The 16,286-nt window shown below is 39.4% G+C and overlaps 5 protein-coding genes across 5 annotated transcripts; 3 read left to right on the top strand and 2 right to left on the bottom strand.

Annotated features, from left to right (window-relative positions):
• Positions 844–2,056, top strand: LOC18771535 (casparian strip membrane protein 1). The gene is made up of 3 exons (XM_007203098.2): positions 844–1,202; positions 1,409–1,532; positions 1,624–2,056. The coding sequence occupies exons 1-3, from the start codon at positions 925–927 to the stop codon at positions 1,837–1,839; spliced, it is 618 nt and encodes a 205-aa protein (XP_007203160.1). The 5' UTR covers positions 844–924; the 3' UTR covers positions 1,840–2,056.
• LOC18771392 lies at positions 2,335–4,371 on the bottom strand. Its single transcript, XM_020568983.1, has one exon. The coding sequence runs from the start codon at positions 4,207–4,209 to the stop codon at positions 2,335–2,337; it is 1,875 nt and encodes a 624-aa protein (XP_020424572.1). The 5' UTR covers positions 4,210–4,371.
• LOC18770832 (mRNA-decapping enzyme-like protein) lies at positions 5,540–10,319 on the top strand. The gene is made up of 8 exons (XM_007204315.2): positions 5,540–5,874; positions 6,041–6,081; positions 6,303–6,352; positions 7,194–7,338; positions 7,732–7,788; positions 8,189–8,309; positions 9,077–9,559; positions 9,798–10,319. The coding sequence occupies exons 1-8, from the start codon at positions 5,716–5,718 to the stop codon at positions 9,852–9,854; spliced, it is 1,113 nt and encodes a 370-aa protein (XP_007204377.1). The 5' UTR covers positions 5,540–5,715; the 3' UTR covers positions 9,855–10,319.
• Positions 10,719–12,621, top strand: LOC18770401 (glycine-rich RNA-binding protein 4, mitochondrial). The gene is made up of 4 exons (XM_007203740.2): positions 10,719–11,006; positions 11,719–11,787; positions 11,893–11,999; positions 12,086–12,621. The coding sequence occupies exons 1-4, from the start codon at positions 10,892–10,894 to the stop codon at positions 12,191–12,193; spliced, it is 399 nt and encodes a 132-aa protein (XP_007203802.1). The 5' UTR covers positions 10,719–10,891; the 3' UTR covers positions 12,194–12,621.
• Positions 13,931–15,477, bottom strand: LOC18770821 (probable F-box protein At2g36090). Its single transcript, XM_007203306.2, has one exon. It carries the CDS (start codon positions 15,393–15,395, stop codon positions 14,208–14,210), a length of 1,188 nt encoding a protein of 395 aa, XP_007203368.2. The 5' UTR covers positions 15,396–15,477; the 3' UTR covers positions 13,931–14,207.

Below are 16,286 nucleotides of genomic sequence, written 5' to 3'. Positions count from 1 at the left end.
AATTTTTAGAGTGTTTGAACAATCTTTCTTTTTCTTTTCCCGTTTCCTCATTGCAAGCATGTTACGCTCACAACACATTCTGTGGGGCCAGGTGGGCCCCGAATTCTTGTAACCGAGATAAACTTCATTTATCACGTGACGAGAGAGATTGCAAAGACAATGGGCTATTGTTCTTTTTTTTTTCAAAAATTTTCGGAACACAGCAGCATAACATGAGCTCGGCAATTAAAGAGTACATATATTATGTGGCTATCCATGCAAAGGAAAAACAATATTGGTAAACTGGACAACCTTAAAGTGTATGCAAATAATGTGGTTTACACTTAACAATGATAGAAACAACACTTATCTCAAACCAAAAATAAATAAACACCACTTTTCATTGTTGGGTTAGGGAGCCCTAGCTGTGGTTTAGTTGAGTGATTAAAGAGAATAAAGTTTCTTAGTTAGGAAGCCCTTTTGACTTTTTAAATTTTATTACTCTTTTAATAGAATCCAACTTCCCTCTTCTGCATTATATCATCAAAAGCTGAAAGTCCAAATGGTATGCATCATCAAACTTTTCCATCCACTCCTCCTTTTAACAACATATTATTTTATTTTAATTTATTTTTGTGAAAAAAAAAATTTAATATTGAAGTGGTTACTACTTGATCCATCTGCCAGATAAAACCTCTTCACTTGCTGTATGAACAAAAAGTCATATCAACAACTCTCCTTTGCCTCCCATTAGCTGATTAAATAACAAATTAATTTGTATTATGGCCAATTTTAATATACTAATCTCTTATAATTTGCTGCACTATATAAAGCCTCTCATGTTAAGCAGTTTTCATCACAAGCTTCTGAGTCTCTCCCATTCAGCAATTCTCATCTCCAAAGTCTTTTAGCTTATTTCTTTTGCCTGTTTCTCTCTTAGCTAAAATGAAGAGCGGTGACTCAACTACCATTGATGTTCCCCATCATGAGGCCAGCGGTGGCGCCGCATCGAAAGGAAAAGGGGCAATTCTGACAGTCCCTGCAAGGCAAGAGAAGGGAGGGATGAGGAGAGGGATGGCCATAATTGACTTGGTTTTGAGGATTGGTGCTATAGTGGCTGCTCTGGCTGCTGCAGCCACCATGGGAACAAGTGATCAAAACCTTCCTTTCTTCACCCAGTTCTTCCAGTTTGAAGCTAGCTATGACGACATGCCCAGTTTCCAGTATGCACTTTCAACCTCTCTTTACAATCTTGCATTTTACATTGTTAGACTATCAATCTGAACCATTATTTGCATGTGACGTTGTTAGACTGTCAATCTGAACTATTAATTCGATGAACAATTGTTTCTATCTGTGATGCCAGATTGACAATTTAGCGACATAACATACCTATCTATTATCTAACACACTCATGCATGCAATGCAGGTTTTTCCTCATAGCAATGTCGCTTGTGGCTGGCTACTTGGTGCTCTCAGTTCCCTTCTCCATAGTCTCCATTGTTCGTCCCCATGCAAGTGGAATAAGGCTCTTGCTCCTCATCCTTGACGTTGTAATATTCATTAACCTCACAATCATACTTAAATCCTCATTAATTAATTTAATTAATCTGTGTATAATAATACTTATGATGATCATGACAGGTGGCACTCACCCTGGCCACTTCTGCTGCTGGGGCTGCAACTGCCATAGTCTACTTGGCTCACAATGGCAACTCAAGCTCCAATTGGCTTGCCATCTGCAACCAGTTTGGTGATTTCTGTCAGACAGTCAGCGGGGCTGTGGTGGCTTCGTTTGTTACTGTTGTTACCTTCATGTTCTTGATTCTGCTGTCTGCTGTGGCTCTCCGAAAGCATTGAGACAAGATATGGAAGGGGAAAAGCTCTTCAAAAATGACTGTGAACGCTGTTTGTGATTCTGTTTTGGTGCTTTTCTGCATAAGTGCTTTTTCAATTGTTGTGTGAATTTGGTTGTAGTTCATGTAATTTACTTTGTCTAATGCAAGTGGAAAAAATATTGTAATTGAATTTACTGTTCTTTCTCTACAAGCATCCTTTTGTCAACTGGTTTTTCTTTTCCTCGTCTCTTCAATTTTCAACTTATATTAAACATTAAACATCAATTGCCATTAGTTTTATTCCAATTCTCCAAAGTCTCCTCCAGAAGAACTGAATTTTCGAACTTCTATAAGGTCCTCGAAAATGGGCGGCACGAAACTTTACTATAAGGATGTCTTGAATAAAATCAGGGGCACCGGTGACACCTCTACCCAATTCACACAAACTAAGTCTAGCTGGTCTAATCTATATGAAGCAACTAAATTAAAACATACCATGATGATGATCATCAGAGATTTAGTCCACAACCACTAGATTTTTATATCTGGGGTAAGAGATGGCTGTTTCCATGATGACATGGTAAGGGCCAAATTTAATTTTGCCGTCATTGTCCAAGAAGGACCTGACCAAATTGTCATTGAAGCCACTCAACATCTCCAGCCCTTCCAACTGTGCATGAGCTACATCTGCATCAGTCGAACACCTTCTCAAATTCCAAAACACAGTCTGTGGCACCACATCGCCGTACCCTTTGTCCTTGAACTTTCTCTGTATCTCCTCATACTCTGTCTTCCAGCACCCATCAAAGTCATTCTCGCTAGAGAACACGACCACCCTCCTGATCATCTGCTCCGGCTTCAAATCATTCTTCACTGCAACCTCCAAAACCAAATCAAACACCTTCTCAAAATCAACCCCCCGCTCCTCGTACTCCATCTCCATCCTCCCCGCCAACTCCAGCTTGGCCTTGAGATTATCGAGGCCTTTTAACGAATGCAGCCGCGTATTTACACTGCAATTCATCAACTTTCCTTTCCATGGCTCTTCACTCAGCTCGGAGATCATCACTGCCAAAGCCGCCCCCCTCGCCACTTTTTTATCTCCGCAGTCTGCCTTTAAGCTTAACCAGTTGTCATATACAGCCAAGCAGTTTTTGAACTTACCCTGCTTTTTCATGTGCTCCACCATTGCCTTCCACTGAAGCTCGGCCACTTCGCCGAAATCCTCCTTCTTCACATAACGTGCTATGTGATGTGGAAGCAAAGCACAAGCCTTAATCTTCGACTCGCCGGCGGCGGCTGCTGCTTTCACTTTCTCCAAATACTTCTCCACCGCATAGGTCTCGGGCTCGGGCTCGGGCTCGGGCTCTGGCTCGGGCTCGGGTTCCGGCTCGGGCTTCGGATTATAACCCCACCGGTTGACAAGTGTGGAATAGTTGGGGGGCATCAAGGCCTTCCCCAAGGGCACCAAAACCTCCTCCCTCAGCCGCTGCCGGACTCTGTAGGCGTAATCCGCCTCCTCAATGCCTTGGTACTCCGGGTACGATTCTCGCGGGAAAACCTTATTGGCGATGCTCTCGCAGAGCAAGGTGGCGCGGTTGAAGGGGGAGTCGAAGTCAGGACACAGCTTCGCTGCCGAGGTTATCTCCAAGCACTCAGCAGACGTCTCACCCTCATCGCCGTCATTGATACTCTGCTGCTGTTGCTGATGGTGTTTGTTGAAGTTTTGTATGTCGAACTTCAAGCAATCTGCGAAAAGATCCGAAACGCGGTCGTGTAAGAACCGATAATCTGGGTCGCTCTGGTACCTGTCGAGGTAGGCGAGGAACTTCTGTCCGCTCCGAGGGACTCCGGTGGTTGTTCTGTCCTCTGAGTGGACAGAGAGATGGAGGCGGCGGTCATGGCGTTGTAGGATCAGGGATAGAATATCCAGAGCGGTTTCTAAACTGCCGAAGGAGCCGGTGATGGACGGGAGGTTGCAGGCCAGGGTCTTGGGGTGGTTGTGGTGGAGCCAAAACGCCGCCGAGTCGAAACCCTTTTTGTAGTTTTTGCAACGGGGAGGACGGTGGTCTAGTAGGTTGCAGATGAGCTTGATGGTGGTTGTGGGATTGTGGGCCCATGCCGCCGGCAGCAGTTGGTTCAGATACTGGAGGGAATGAACGGGGTAGGCGTCGTGTCGTTTGGCGTTGTAAAACAGATCAAGGCAGGGGTTGCCGCGGGAGCGGTAGAGCTTGTTGGCCATGGAGCTGTCGGATAGAGGCGCCATTATAAGAGTTGTTCGAGTTGCAGGAGCAGGAGAAGTAGAAGTATTGCCAACGGCATCGAGATAGTTCCTCCGGCGGCATGCTTTCAGAACCGAAGTGATATAGACTTGCACCGGTTTCTTCTTCATCTTCAACTGATGGAGCTTTCAGAACCCAAGTGATAGAGTTTGTTTCTTGTGCTACACTTCAATGAGGCCTCTAATTAAACATAGAACCAGCAGCTTCCTTGGATTTAGGCTTTTTTGTTTGTTTGAGAATCCTAAACAATTAAAATCATTCAATATATAATCAGTTCTATTTATTTATTTTTCTTATTGTATTTGGAAAAAGAAAAAAAAAACAACAATCTGAACCCTACGTTGTTACAGAAAAAAAAAAAAAAAAAGATGGTATCGGTAAGTAAGGGTCTGGCATACTACTTGGATCTAATTTTATAAACTCGAAAACATATTTTAAGTTCAAAATCATAAAAATCCGTTTAGTAGACCTATTTTTTTAAATGGGAATCTTGGGTTTCTGATTTTCTGATTTTAATTTCAATCTTTGTAGATCTTAAAAATAATTTGGAGTTCAATACCAAACAAGTTTTTAGATTTTAAAATCACTATTTGAAAATTCATATTTTTAAAAAGAATCATAATTTTCCTTTTCTTTTTTTTAGTAGGATATCAAACAAGACCTATTGATTGAGGATTTTGTGGAGAAGAAGAGAGGATATTTGAACCCCAAAATCAACAATCTCAGCATTAATTTCCTACCAAATATATGTCCTGATTTTCTCATCATATTCAGTGCACAAAAAAACTAAAGTGTGGTATTAACATTAGTATTTAACATAATTCTTAAAAGTTGCTAACATAAGGGTTTAAGTGTAAGGTTTTTGTGAATTTGGATATGGATTTTTGAAGTTCAGATACCAATTTGAAACGACTTTCCAAATTCTGAAGGTTTTATGTAGTTAATTAAAAAAAAAAAAAAAAGGGCACCATGATAGGGTTTAGGTGTATGATTTTCACAAAATTAGATATGAGTTTGTTTAGTTTTCAAAGTTTGAATACCAATTTAAAATAATTTTCAAAATTAATTCATTCAAATAAAATGGCACGATGATTGTGGTCTTAACTAAAAAATTAGATTTAACACTTTTTCAATAAGTATTTAAATTAAAAATTAATTACATATTTATTAAATTATTAAATTATATTCATTAAATATATAAGTAGATTTAATTTGCGACATATATCCAATCCTACCGTCTAGGTTTTCATAGGTTGACCACAAGAATCTACAAAGTTAGACTTTTATTTTTATTTTTTCCGTTGTCTTTTTGGAGACATTGGATTGGACTATGGTCCGCATGTGTCTGACAAAATGGGCCTCCAAGCCCACAACATAACCGAGATGGTGAGGACATTATTGTAATTTGACAATAATAAGTAAGCGCAGCAAATCTGTGTAGCTCCATTGGAACACTGTTCTTCCATCACACGCTTACCCTCTCTCTCTCTCTCTCTCTCTCTCTCTCTCTCTCTCTCTCCATTCCCGTAGCTTCTGTAACTTTCCCGGGAAAATAAAACGGAAAGTTCAAAGGGAAATCACCTCTAGGGTTTAAGGTTGTTCTCCGCCAATCAAAAATGTCTCAGACGGGGAAATTGATGCCAAATCTCGATCAGCAAAGCACCAAAATGCTCAATCTCACGGTGCTGCAGAGAATCGATCCCTTCATCGAAGAGATTCTGATTACGGCCGCGCATGTAACCTTCTACGAATTCAACATCGAGAGCAATCAATGGGTTCGTTTCTCAATCGTATTTCACTTCTCCGCTTGGTTGCGGAGAAAATTAAGTGAAACATAAGAAGATGCAAGGGTTTTCAGAATTAAACCAAATTAATAGTTGACTTGTTCTACTGGTTACATTAATATCTAATAGTTTTCAAAATATGTTTGGATTTTTGCAGAGTCGCAAGGATGTTGAAGGGTCTCTCTTTGTTGTTAAAAGGTAAATAATTCTTTTTTGGGTGATTGTTTTGTATCTGTTTTGGTAGTAAGCTTGCATTTTGTTCCTTTAAAGTTTTGAGTGAATTTTTCTATGGGTTGTGTTTATTTATATTGATGATTGGCTCACCTAGTCTTAAACTGTTGTATTATCAAGGAACGAGTATTTTGTTTATTCATAAAGATGGTTGACTTACCTAATATTGATACTATTGTATTGTTAAGGAATACTCAACCACGGTTCCAGTTCATTGTAATGAATCGGCGTAATACAGGTACCGATTCTCACTGTTCACTGTAGTTTATATTTGAGGTATGCTCTTTATTGATTTCCATTTGGTATCACAGTATTGTAGCGCATTTTACCACTATGGTAAAATCTATATCTGACTTGCTGGTTTGCTACTGTTTGTATCAATCATCATTACCATTTTCTCTGCTGTGATTAAATGTTTCTTTGGACAGTCTTTTAAGCGAAGATAAGAAGTAAAAATAAATGGTTTAGTCTGCTTCCTCAAAAAATATAAATAAGCGAAACTTATGGTTCAAGCACGTCACTGATCTATGGATAATTCTCAAGATTGATTCATATCAGTTGATGAGAAGCTTGGGATATTTGGTCTCTTCAAAGTGGCATGATATTCATGTTCATGAAAATTTGAGAAATAGATCAATGTAAAGTCAAAATTGTCACAAAGTTGATAAAAGATGGAGCTTGTTTTTTAAGTGCCATAGAAAATAAATTCAGTAAGAGAAACAATGATTTGAGAGCGAAAGTTCAGAGGTAACTGGTTGCCTGTCACAAGAAATCTACTTTTAGCTTCTTGTCTAACCTATGAACTAGGGTCTAAACTTTGTTTCTTATCCCAGAAAAGAAAATGGAACTAAGTGGTTAAATTTCTAGATAGTTTTAAAATGAGTGTTTTTTCTTTTCATAAGGTCATTCTCTTTTGTTTATGAGCATATTCTTATTAGGAAATTGTGTACATACTATCTTCTTACAATATCTCCTCTAGTTATGTTAGTAAAATATGTTGTGCATGCATTTACATACAACTATGCATATGCCCTTGTAGGTATTAATTTTACATTAATATGTGGTTTTATCTTGTACAGATAACCTAGTGGAGAATCTCTTGGGAGATTTTGAGTATGAAGTACAAGTTCCATATTTGTTGTATAGGAATGCAGCCCAAGAAGTTAATGGAATTTGGTTTTATAATCCCCGTGAATGTGAGGAAGTTGCAAATCTCTTTACTAGGTGCAATATCTTTCTTATCCTTTTTATACTTCCCAGTTTGTTTGTAAACTGTTTGTTGTTAGTTTACTGTAGAGTTCAAAACATCCAGTTGCACATGGCTGATGGTAAATACCACATAAAGGATTTATTTATTTTTGGTTAATACTTGCCCATGAGAGTTGCAGTTACAAGAGCTTGACATTAGCAACTTTAGGAATTATACATATAGAATATACGTGTGTCCCAGATGCATGCATATGATATGCATACAAACACAAAGCATATCATGGGATCTAAAGCAGTAAAATGGTGATTTGAAATTACTGGATACGTAGATCAGTGTCTGCATGCAGCTATGGTGATGTAAATAAGCCACATTTACAAATTTGTATTCTAATGTTTTTTATTTTACAGGATCCTTAATGCATACTCAAAGGTTCCTCCAAAGTCCAAAGTAGCTTCAAGCAAAAGGTTATTCCCCCAATTTCCCCCTTGTATAAGTATTGAAACTGGAATGGTCATAGTTCCAATTGCATTATACGTTTTCTTTTTACTTTCTGTGTTAGATTCAGAATTATTTTCTCCAATTTTAGCCATATAAATTTAGCTTCTGCATGAATTGGTGTGATGTTAAATAACTTATATAATATATTTCCCGAAAATGGAAATTTGATAGGAGGGGTAATATCTCTCTGTTAGATAACTTCTTTGGTATGGTTTCTCTTTTCTTATCAAGGTCATGTAGTTTCTAATATTTTTATGTTACAAGCTTTGTCTTTTGGGAATATAATATGCCATTTTCTCTGCCATATCAGGAGATGCATCCTTAGTTGGGTTACATCTAATTTTCATTCTGAATGTTACATTGTAGCGAGTTTGAAGAACTTGAAGCAGTCCCATCCATGTTGGTCATGGAGGGGCCACTGGAGCCATCTTTGAATGCCTCTACTGCCACTGATGCCCCTGAAGATTCTTCCTTTGTGAACTACCTGGTATGATTTTCTGCATAGTGGCTTTCCCAGAGAATGTGGTGGCAATCTGCTTATTTTTGTGTCATCTAGAACTTTTGAAGTTGAGAACTGTGGTTCATTTTCGTTATGCATCATCTGTAAATATGTATTTAATCCTATGGTTGAAATGCTTTTAAATTTATTTCAAGAATGCCAAATTCTCTAGTTCATAGGCATTGCCTAAAGAACTCATTGTTTGGTACTGGGCATGTCTGGATGAAGTTCACCCCAAGTCTGAGCTATTTTCCCCTCTCTAAAATCTATTGGTTCTGCAGTTGACTGAACTTAATTCCAATCCTTATCCTCTGAGATATCCATTGGTCCTAGAAAATACCAAACACTTAGCAATGCTTTGAACTTCTTTATAGCTTGAGGACATTTTGTTTTTCTCTTTCTTAGGCCCGGATAATGAAAATATGATTCAGAAGCAATACCAATAATAGAAAGAGTGTGGGTCTAAGATTAAGTTTGAGAACAGACATTGGAATTATAAGTATTAGAGATACAAGTAGGTGCAGGAGATGAAGAAAAGCTTATTTCTGATGCTTTAGTTTTTACAGATAGTAGTGTTTTGGCTAAAATGTTTCTGTAAAAAACCCTTTCTTCTTCTCTTTTTCCGGATAGAAGTTTTCTAAGAAACTTGACTGATGTAGTTTTGGGTTGTGTGTTGTCCTTACTCAGTATCTCTTTACTCGCTGTAGCTTGTTTCCAATGAGGGCTGAACATATTTTCCCCTAATCTTACTGCAGGCAGCTATGAATATTGGAGGTAATACTACAAACCCAACAAATTCAAGACAGGCCTATCATTCTGCTGGAACTGTTCCAGCGTCTTCCTATGCACCCAGTGCTGTTTCACCTCCTGCACCAACTCCACAACCACCACCCCTTTCCCTTTCAGTCCCATCTACGCCAACCCCCCAGCATGTCCCCTCTGATCTAACCACCAGCAACAATCGAGTCACTAATCTTATAAAGCCCTCTTCTTTCTTCCCTCTCCCTGCTTCTTCATCTTCGTTGATTATACCACCTGTTGCTTCAGCTGTGCCAACTGCTGCCGCACTTCATCCTCCCCTGAATCTGCAACGCCCTTATGGTACTCCAATGCTTCAACCCTTTCCACCACCGACGCCCCCACCATCTTTAACTCCAAATTCTGCTCCTCTGGCTCCCAATGATGGGCCTCTTATTAACAGAGAAAAAGTTCGCGAAGCACTGCTGATGCTGGTTCAGGTATTTTCGTCTTTTGTCTCTTGTTCAGGTATTATTGTCACTTTGAAAAAATGTATGAAGTAGTGTATATATGTTATCAATTTCTAGCAAGAAAGGAAGTCAGTGTATCAACTATAGATGCATCTTAAAGTGATAATATGTTTGACTTGTATTGTACATTTGGCCTCCGACGTTATAAGCATCCTCAATGTAAAGTTTTGTCAATTATTAGCTTACTCGTGTGTGGTTATTCTGTTAGGACGACCAATTCATCGACATGTTATACCAAGCATTGCTGAAAGTGCACCATACATGATAACTTAGTGGAACCAGCGGGGTCGTCCTCTGCAAATTTGATATGAGTACAAAATCATGTAGAATAAGTTCTGTATATAGTTATTCTACTTTGGTCCTCAAGAATAATGGCAGCACAACAGCTAAGGGGTAACATCCGCCAAAACTTCTCTCCGCTCTGAGCTTGTCAACTTTCGTGAGGAATTACTGACTTGGGAGGGTTGCAAGGGTGGCACTCACTTGGCCTGTTTGTTAATCCATATGTATCTCCCCCTGGAATTTAATGTTTGTAATACTTAGTTGAGTTTTTTTTTGCTCTTTTTATTTCCAATGTTTAATTTGGAGGAGTAATTTTGGTTCTTTAGGAGGTTTGGTTGTATTAGTTGTATTCAAACTTATGTTAAGACGTTGTGATTATGGATTTATTTTATTTCTTTTATTGCTGCGTAGCAGGTACACAGAATATACATGAATAACCTTTTTCTTCCTTATCCTTTTTAATTCCCTTAGCCTGGCCATCCTTTCTATCTTACTATGAGACACGAGTTCTTCGGTAGTCCTGCCGCATCGAAGCACCCTATCACAGTGGGCTGATATGTGATCCCACCCCGGATGTGAGAGGGTGCTGCACTGCGACAGCACTGTGTAAGTGTTTCTCGTGAGACACAAGATAAAATTTGAGCATGGTGCCCTCGTGTGGATGGTGTCTGATGATGGTATATCGATGTGCAATGTGCACGAATGTCGTTAATCTATCTCTACAATTTCGAAGTGCACGAATGTTGTAAAGTTTTCTTTATAAATAAGCCTCTCGAAATCGAGAACATAAAAACGACGTCGTTTATAAGATTTTATAAAGCTTTCTTCTTTTGGTTTCAGGTTCTTCTGTCGCTTGGATTGGATTGGATCCAGCCCACCCAATAACCCTGTAAACGTTAAAATTACTTGGTTTCAGAAAGCCCCAGCCGCCCCGCCCCCTTCCTCTTCTCTCTCTCTCTCTCTCTCTCTAGTTTCTCTCTGGTAAGACAACAGTGGTAGCAGAACCAGAGTATCATAGTAATGGCGATGCTTAGAAGACTGGTGAGGTCAAGCCCTAGTTTATCATATTCCTCCCTTATTCCTCCCGCTTTTCTAATCTCTTGCCGGGGATTAACTACTAAGCTTTTCGTTGGTGGTAATATACTCTCTCTCTCTCTCTGCTTTGTTACCATTTCTGATGATCTGTTCTTCTTTATTAGATATAATACCTAAAAACTGAAATTAATCCACGTGGGTTATCTTTTCCACGTAACACGCAATAGAAGAAGAAAAAAGATGATCTTTTGGCTAACGTTGGTGGTGATATATGATTAATTGAACTAGGTTGACAAAGTGTTTGAAGTAATGCCTGTTAGAGATAGAGATATGCTTGTTCAGTGTTATTTACCCACAATAAAAAAGAAATTATATATTGAAACAGAGTACGCACACGTACTCTGTTTCAAGCTAATCTCACGGTTTATAAGAAAACATATCATTTAACAGTTCGTTATGTACTTCAAACATTTCTCATCAGAATGGTGAATTTTAAGTAGCAATCATGGTGTTATTCTATGAGAAGTTATGGGAATGACTTCTTATTTCTCTGACTCTGTACTCTCTGCATGAGATAATTTGTTCTTGTATGATTTGACCTGTAAAGCTTGTTTGAGAATTTTTTTTTTTTTTTTTTTTTTTGCTTTAGTTTTGCTCAAGCTGGCAAAAAGATTGATCCCTCATCCAAATTTTCATGTTATGACATATGAGTTCATAGTTGTTATTTTTATCATCTTCTTAACTTTTTCAATGGGGGTTATTATTGTTTCTTCTTTTCACTTTGTAGATTTCTTTTTCTCTCCATTTTGTAGGGCTGTCATTTTACACCAATGATAAGGGGTTATCTGAAGCATTCTCTCAGTATGGTCAAGTGATTGAAGGTGATTTGTGGGATATTTCACATGCAAGAATACTAAGGCAACTATCTCTGAACTGATTAAATTCTGTCATTTGGTGCTTAAACCCCCTTTTTTTTTCTTTGGCAGCTCAAATTGTAACAGACAGAGTTTCTGACAGATCAAAAGGATTTGGGTTTGTGACCTTTGCTTCAGAAGATGAAGCCCACAAAGCCCTAGAGGAGATGAATGGAAAGGTGCATCCCTGTCTTCTGTATTCCTTTATCCATTTGATTCTTTTGATCTTAGGTATCCCAAAATAACAGATTTAAAATACCGGCAGGCACTGAATGGACGTGTGATTTTTGTGGACTACGCAAAGCCGAAAGCCAATTATGGTGGCGGAATGCCAATTGCAAGAGGACCTCCTGATACGATAAAGGACAGCTGATCTACTTTCATAAACATTTAACTTACTGGTAGGCACTTGCAGGAAGAATGAAAATGCCTGGAGAAAGGAAAATCAACTTCATCTGAGTTTGCTGTATTATCCTATTCTCGAAAACAATTTAGAAGCATAGCAGGGTATTACAAAAGCAAGAACATATGGAATTTTGCATTGGATGAGTTGATGGGACTTTGGCAAACATACCAAAATCACTACACATTTTGGCAAGGACAAAGAATGATGGAAGGTTGGGCTTTTAGCTAATATGTGAACATGTATGTGTTGCTTTTGTTTATGTAAGCATGCATTTCAAATATTTGTTTACCCTATTCATGTTCCTCTTTCTTTTGCCTTCCTTTTTCGATGCTTGTAATTCCTTATGTTGGATGCATACACAGAAATTTCATTGCTTTGATGAAGAGTGCAGAAAATATTTCATTTTTCATGACTAATGGCCATATCATTGCACATACAACAAGTGGGTCATTCTCATGTGATGAGAGAGACAGAGAGAAGAAGGATATAAACCCGTTACATGGAAGTTTCTCTCTGATTACACACACTTGTGCCACAAACAATAGAAGCAGAGCAGCATGCCTAAAATGAAACTTTCTTCCTACGTCTTGGGCTGTTACCTGCTATGGAGACCCATCTAAACAATAACCCAAATTCAGACCCACAAAAACATAATATGCTTTGCTGAAGAAAAAAAACAAAAGGGCCTCCATTATAAAATTAAAATTATAAAAAAAAAAAACCCAAAACACAAACCGAAAACACACATGAGACATGAGAGAGACTATTCATTCACCACTTCTCCTCTTCCTTAAATCATCTCCCCGTGAATTAACAACCACCGCCCAAAACCGGTTTTCTTGGTGGCCTCTTGTCGCGTCAGAAAGGGCAGTCACGCTCTCATGTCATGGCACTTTCTAGGACTCGACACAACATTTTTCAATTTAATTGTATGCCCAAGTAGGTAGTAGTTACTAATTAGTTAGCGGAGCGAGTCGTTTTGCCTTTTTTCGATGTCTTCGGATGCTTTGCTTCACAAGTGAGATATCCTGTTTCTCCACATCTCATTTTCTTCTTCTTTCTTTTTTGGGAATATTGATAGAGAAGGAGAAAAAAAAAAAACTTACCTGATTTGGTAGTTTGTGTACTAGTGAAATTTCTTTTCATGTTACTATTTTTTCGTGACACAATATATTTTTCTAATATGATCTGCATGACAAGTCTACATCTAATAATAATACAATTCATCAAATTTGAGTACACGATATCTTGCTTGGACTTAATACAACATAATTCATTTTGTGTATTAGTGAAGTTTAGTGAAATTTCTTTTCATGTTACTATTTTTTTATGACACAAGATATTTTTCTGACATGATCCACATGATAGATCTACATCTGACAATAATATGATTCATCAAATTTGAACACACAGTATCTTGCTTGGACATAATACAACATAATTATTTTGTGCATTAGTGAAGTTTCTCTTAAAGTTGCTATATTTGGTGACACGAGATATTTTTCTAACGTAATCCACGATGAGTCTACATCTAACAATAATTCAATTCATCGAATTTGAATATATGATATCTTGCTTAGACACAATACAAAATAATTCATTTTGTGTATTAGTTAAATTTCTTTTAAAGTTACTATTTTACGTGATACAAAATATTTTTCTAACATGATCCGCAATATATCTACATCTAACAATAATTCGATTGATAGAATTTAAATACCTGATATCTTGCTTAAACACAATAAGACACAAATACAACATGATTCATTTTGTATTTCGTTCCACATGATACAACATAAACCGTGTCGTGTGAGTGTCAACCTCATCCCTTTTACAACTATATTCTTTATGAGAAATAAAGCTATGAACACTTCTTTTGTTTCTATATATATATATATATATATATATATTTTCCTGCCAATATGCTTCTTCTAAACCGCTGAAAGAAAATAACAGGAAAAAAAGAAGAAGAATTTGAGTTTCATCTGCATAGAATAAATAACCAAAAGACGAAAAACCCCAATACCCCAAAAGCCACACACAAAGTGTCTAATGTCCCTTCTGTCCTCAGCTTCTTCTCTTTCCTTTGCTTCTTCCTCTCCAAATACTCTTCGTATCTTTTTCTTCCCTCCTCTTCTCTCCTGCTCCTCTTTCTTCCCTTTCTGCCCTCCAACGCCCTCTGCAAAATTACCAAACCCTCCCTCCCGTTCAAATGCATTCCATCCATGTCCTCCACCTGCAAGCTCACCTCCCTCACCTGCAGCTCCCCTCCCTCCGACTCCCCGCACGTGACCAAGATCCCGCACTGCACGTGCTCCGACGCCGACCCCTTCTCCCCGGGAAGAATCGACGCGAACCGCACGTGCACCTCCCCGCTCAGCCAGTGGCGCTGCACCGACACCGCCCTGTGGCTCGTGAGGTTGATCGCCCGCCGGCCGATCGGGTCGATCAGAATCCAGCTGAGGGTCAGATCATCCCCGAGGTCGCGACACGTGTCGGATTCCCGGCCCGCCGGGTACTTGATTTGGGTGGGGACCACGTCCTTGGGGTCCAGCAGGTCAATCCGGAACGGCGAGCACCGGAACCACCCGGTCACGGTCTCCGTCTCGACGACCTTGCTCAGAATGAGCTTGTCGCGGTGGTAGATATCGACGGATGAGATTAATTCACACGGGCGGTCCTGATCGTGATTCGGCGCGAGAGTTGTTGCGGCGGTGTCTAGGTTGGTGAGGAGCGGGAAGGAGTCGGAAAAGAAGGAGAAGGCACCATCGGGGAACGTGGAGATGACTTGGCGGACACGTGGCGTTGAAGTGGAGGGCCATGTGGAGTGGCAGATGTTGTCCCAGAGGGGTTGGTGGGAAGCGAGGGCGTGGAGTTGGGAGGAGGTGGAGGCGGCGGAGGCAAGCGTGGGGCCGTCGAGGCGGGTGAGGATGTGGGTCTGGATTATGTCCGTATGGACGGTGGAGATTGACGCGGGGCTGGTTTCATCGACGGTGGTGGATGGCGATGGTAGTTGGGAGGAGGAGGAGGAGCACGCCATGTGTGACTGATATTTAGGGGCACACACTGAAGAGAGGTTTCGTATTTTGGGGTTTATATAGGAATGTGGTAAGGAGACAAAGCTGAAGTCAAGAATCGAGTTTGTTATTGATTGCCCTTCAACGGTCATTTAATTACGAGATTACCATTTTTTTGGAACTTCATGTTTGACTGCATAGTTGGTACGCTTGCTTTGACTTCGAAAATGCGAAGTTGCACTCAAATTTTTTAAATAAACTTGCACTCAATCTCTACAATTTTGAGGAAGAATAAACTTTAGGGTTTTAGACCCTAATAAACTCTTCTTAATAAGAGTTTTATTTTTAACTAAACTTCGAGACTCCTATAAATAGATAACTTCATTCATCATTTAAGGTACATCTAAACCTACTTGAAAAACTCGAGAAAACTCTTTATCTCTCTCTCCCTAGCCACTGGCGATGACACCACCGCTGTCGGCCACACAGCTCTCCTCTCTTCATATATACACAGCTCTGACCACCACACACGGCTCTGGCCACTCGATTCTCACTATAGAGAAACTAATTTAAGCATCGGAGAGTCTTTGGTCAACACCCCGGGTGTGGTCTATTAGCTCCGGTCTTTTTTATAGGAATTAAGGAAGAGAGAGAGAAGATCGAAGGTTGAAGAATCACAAAGTGAATATTTTCCTGCGAGATTATTGCATGCTTAATAAACTTTTCTTCTCTTCACTCTCCAATGCTTATGTCAATGCATCGAGAGTTCAATCCCTTTCAATATAACACATAAAGCTTGATGGTGCATATCTAGAGCCTAAGGTGACTAAGGCACACATCAGATTCGAATCGGGAGGGGAATAACATGAGTTCCCTCTTCTCACAAGTCACAAGTGGAATCTTAGACTGTCCTTGTAAGTTAGCAACACCAAACTACTCAAAAGGTTTAGGGGTAGCCTTCAAAGACGCTTGAAGGTCCAAGCCAATGAGATGGACATGACGTTACATAGGTTATCTCTATATATAGCAAAAGGCAGAAAATT

Source organism: Prunus persica, chromosome G7 (genome assembly GCF_000346465.2).
Source record: "Prunus persica cultivar Lovell chromosome G7, Prunus_persica_NCBIv2, whole genome shotgun sequence".
NCBI classification, from domain to species: Eukaryota; Viridiplantae; Streptophyta; class Magnoliopsida; order Rosales; family Rosaceae; genus Prunus; species Prunus persica.
Note: the sequence above shows the minus strand (reverse complement) of the source record. Positions and strands in the feature narration are given on the sequence as shown.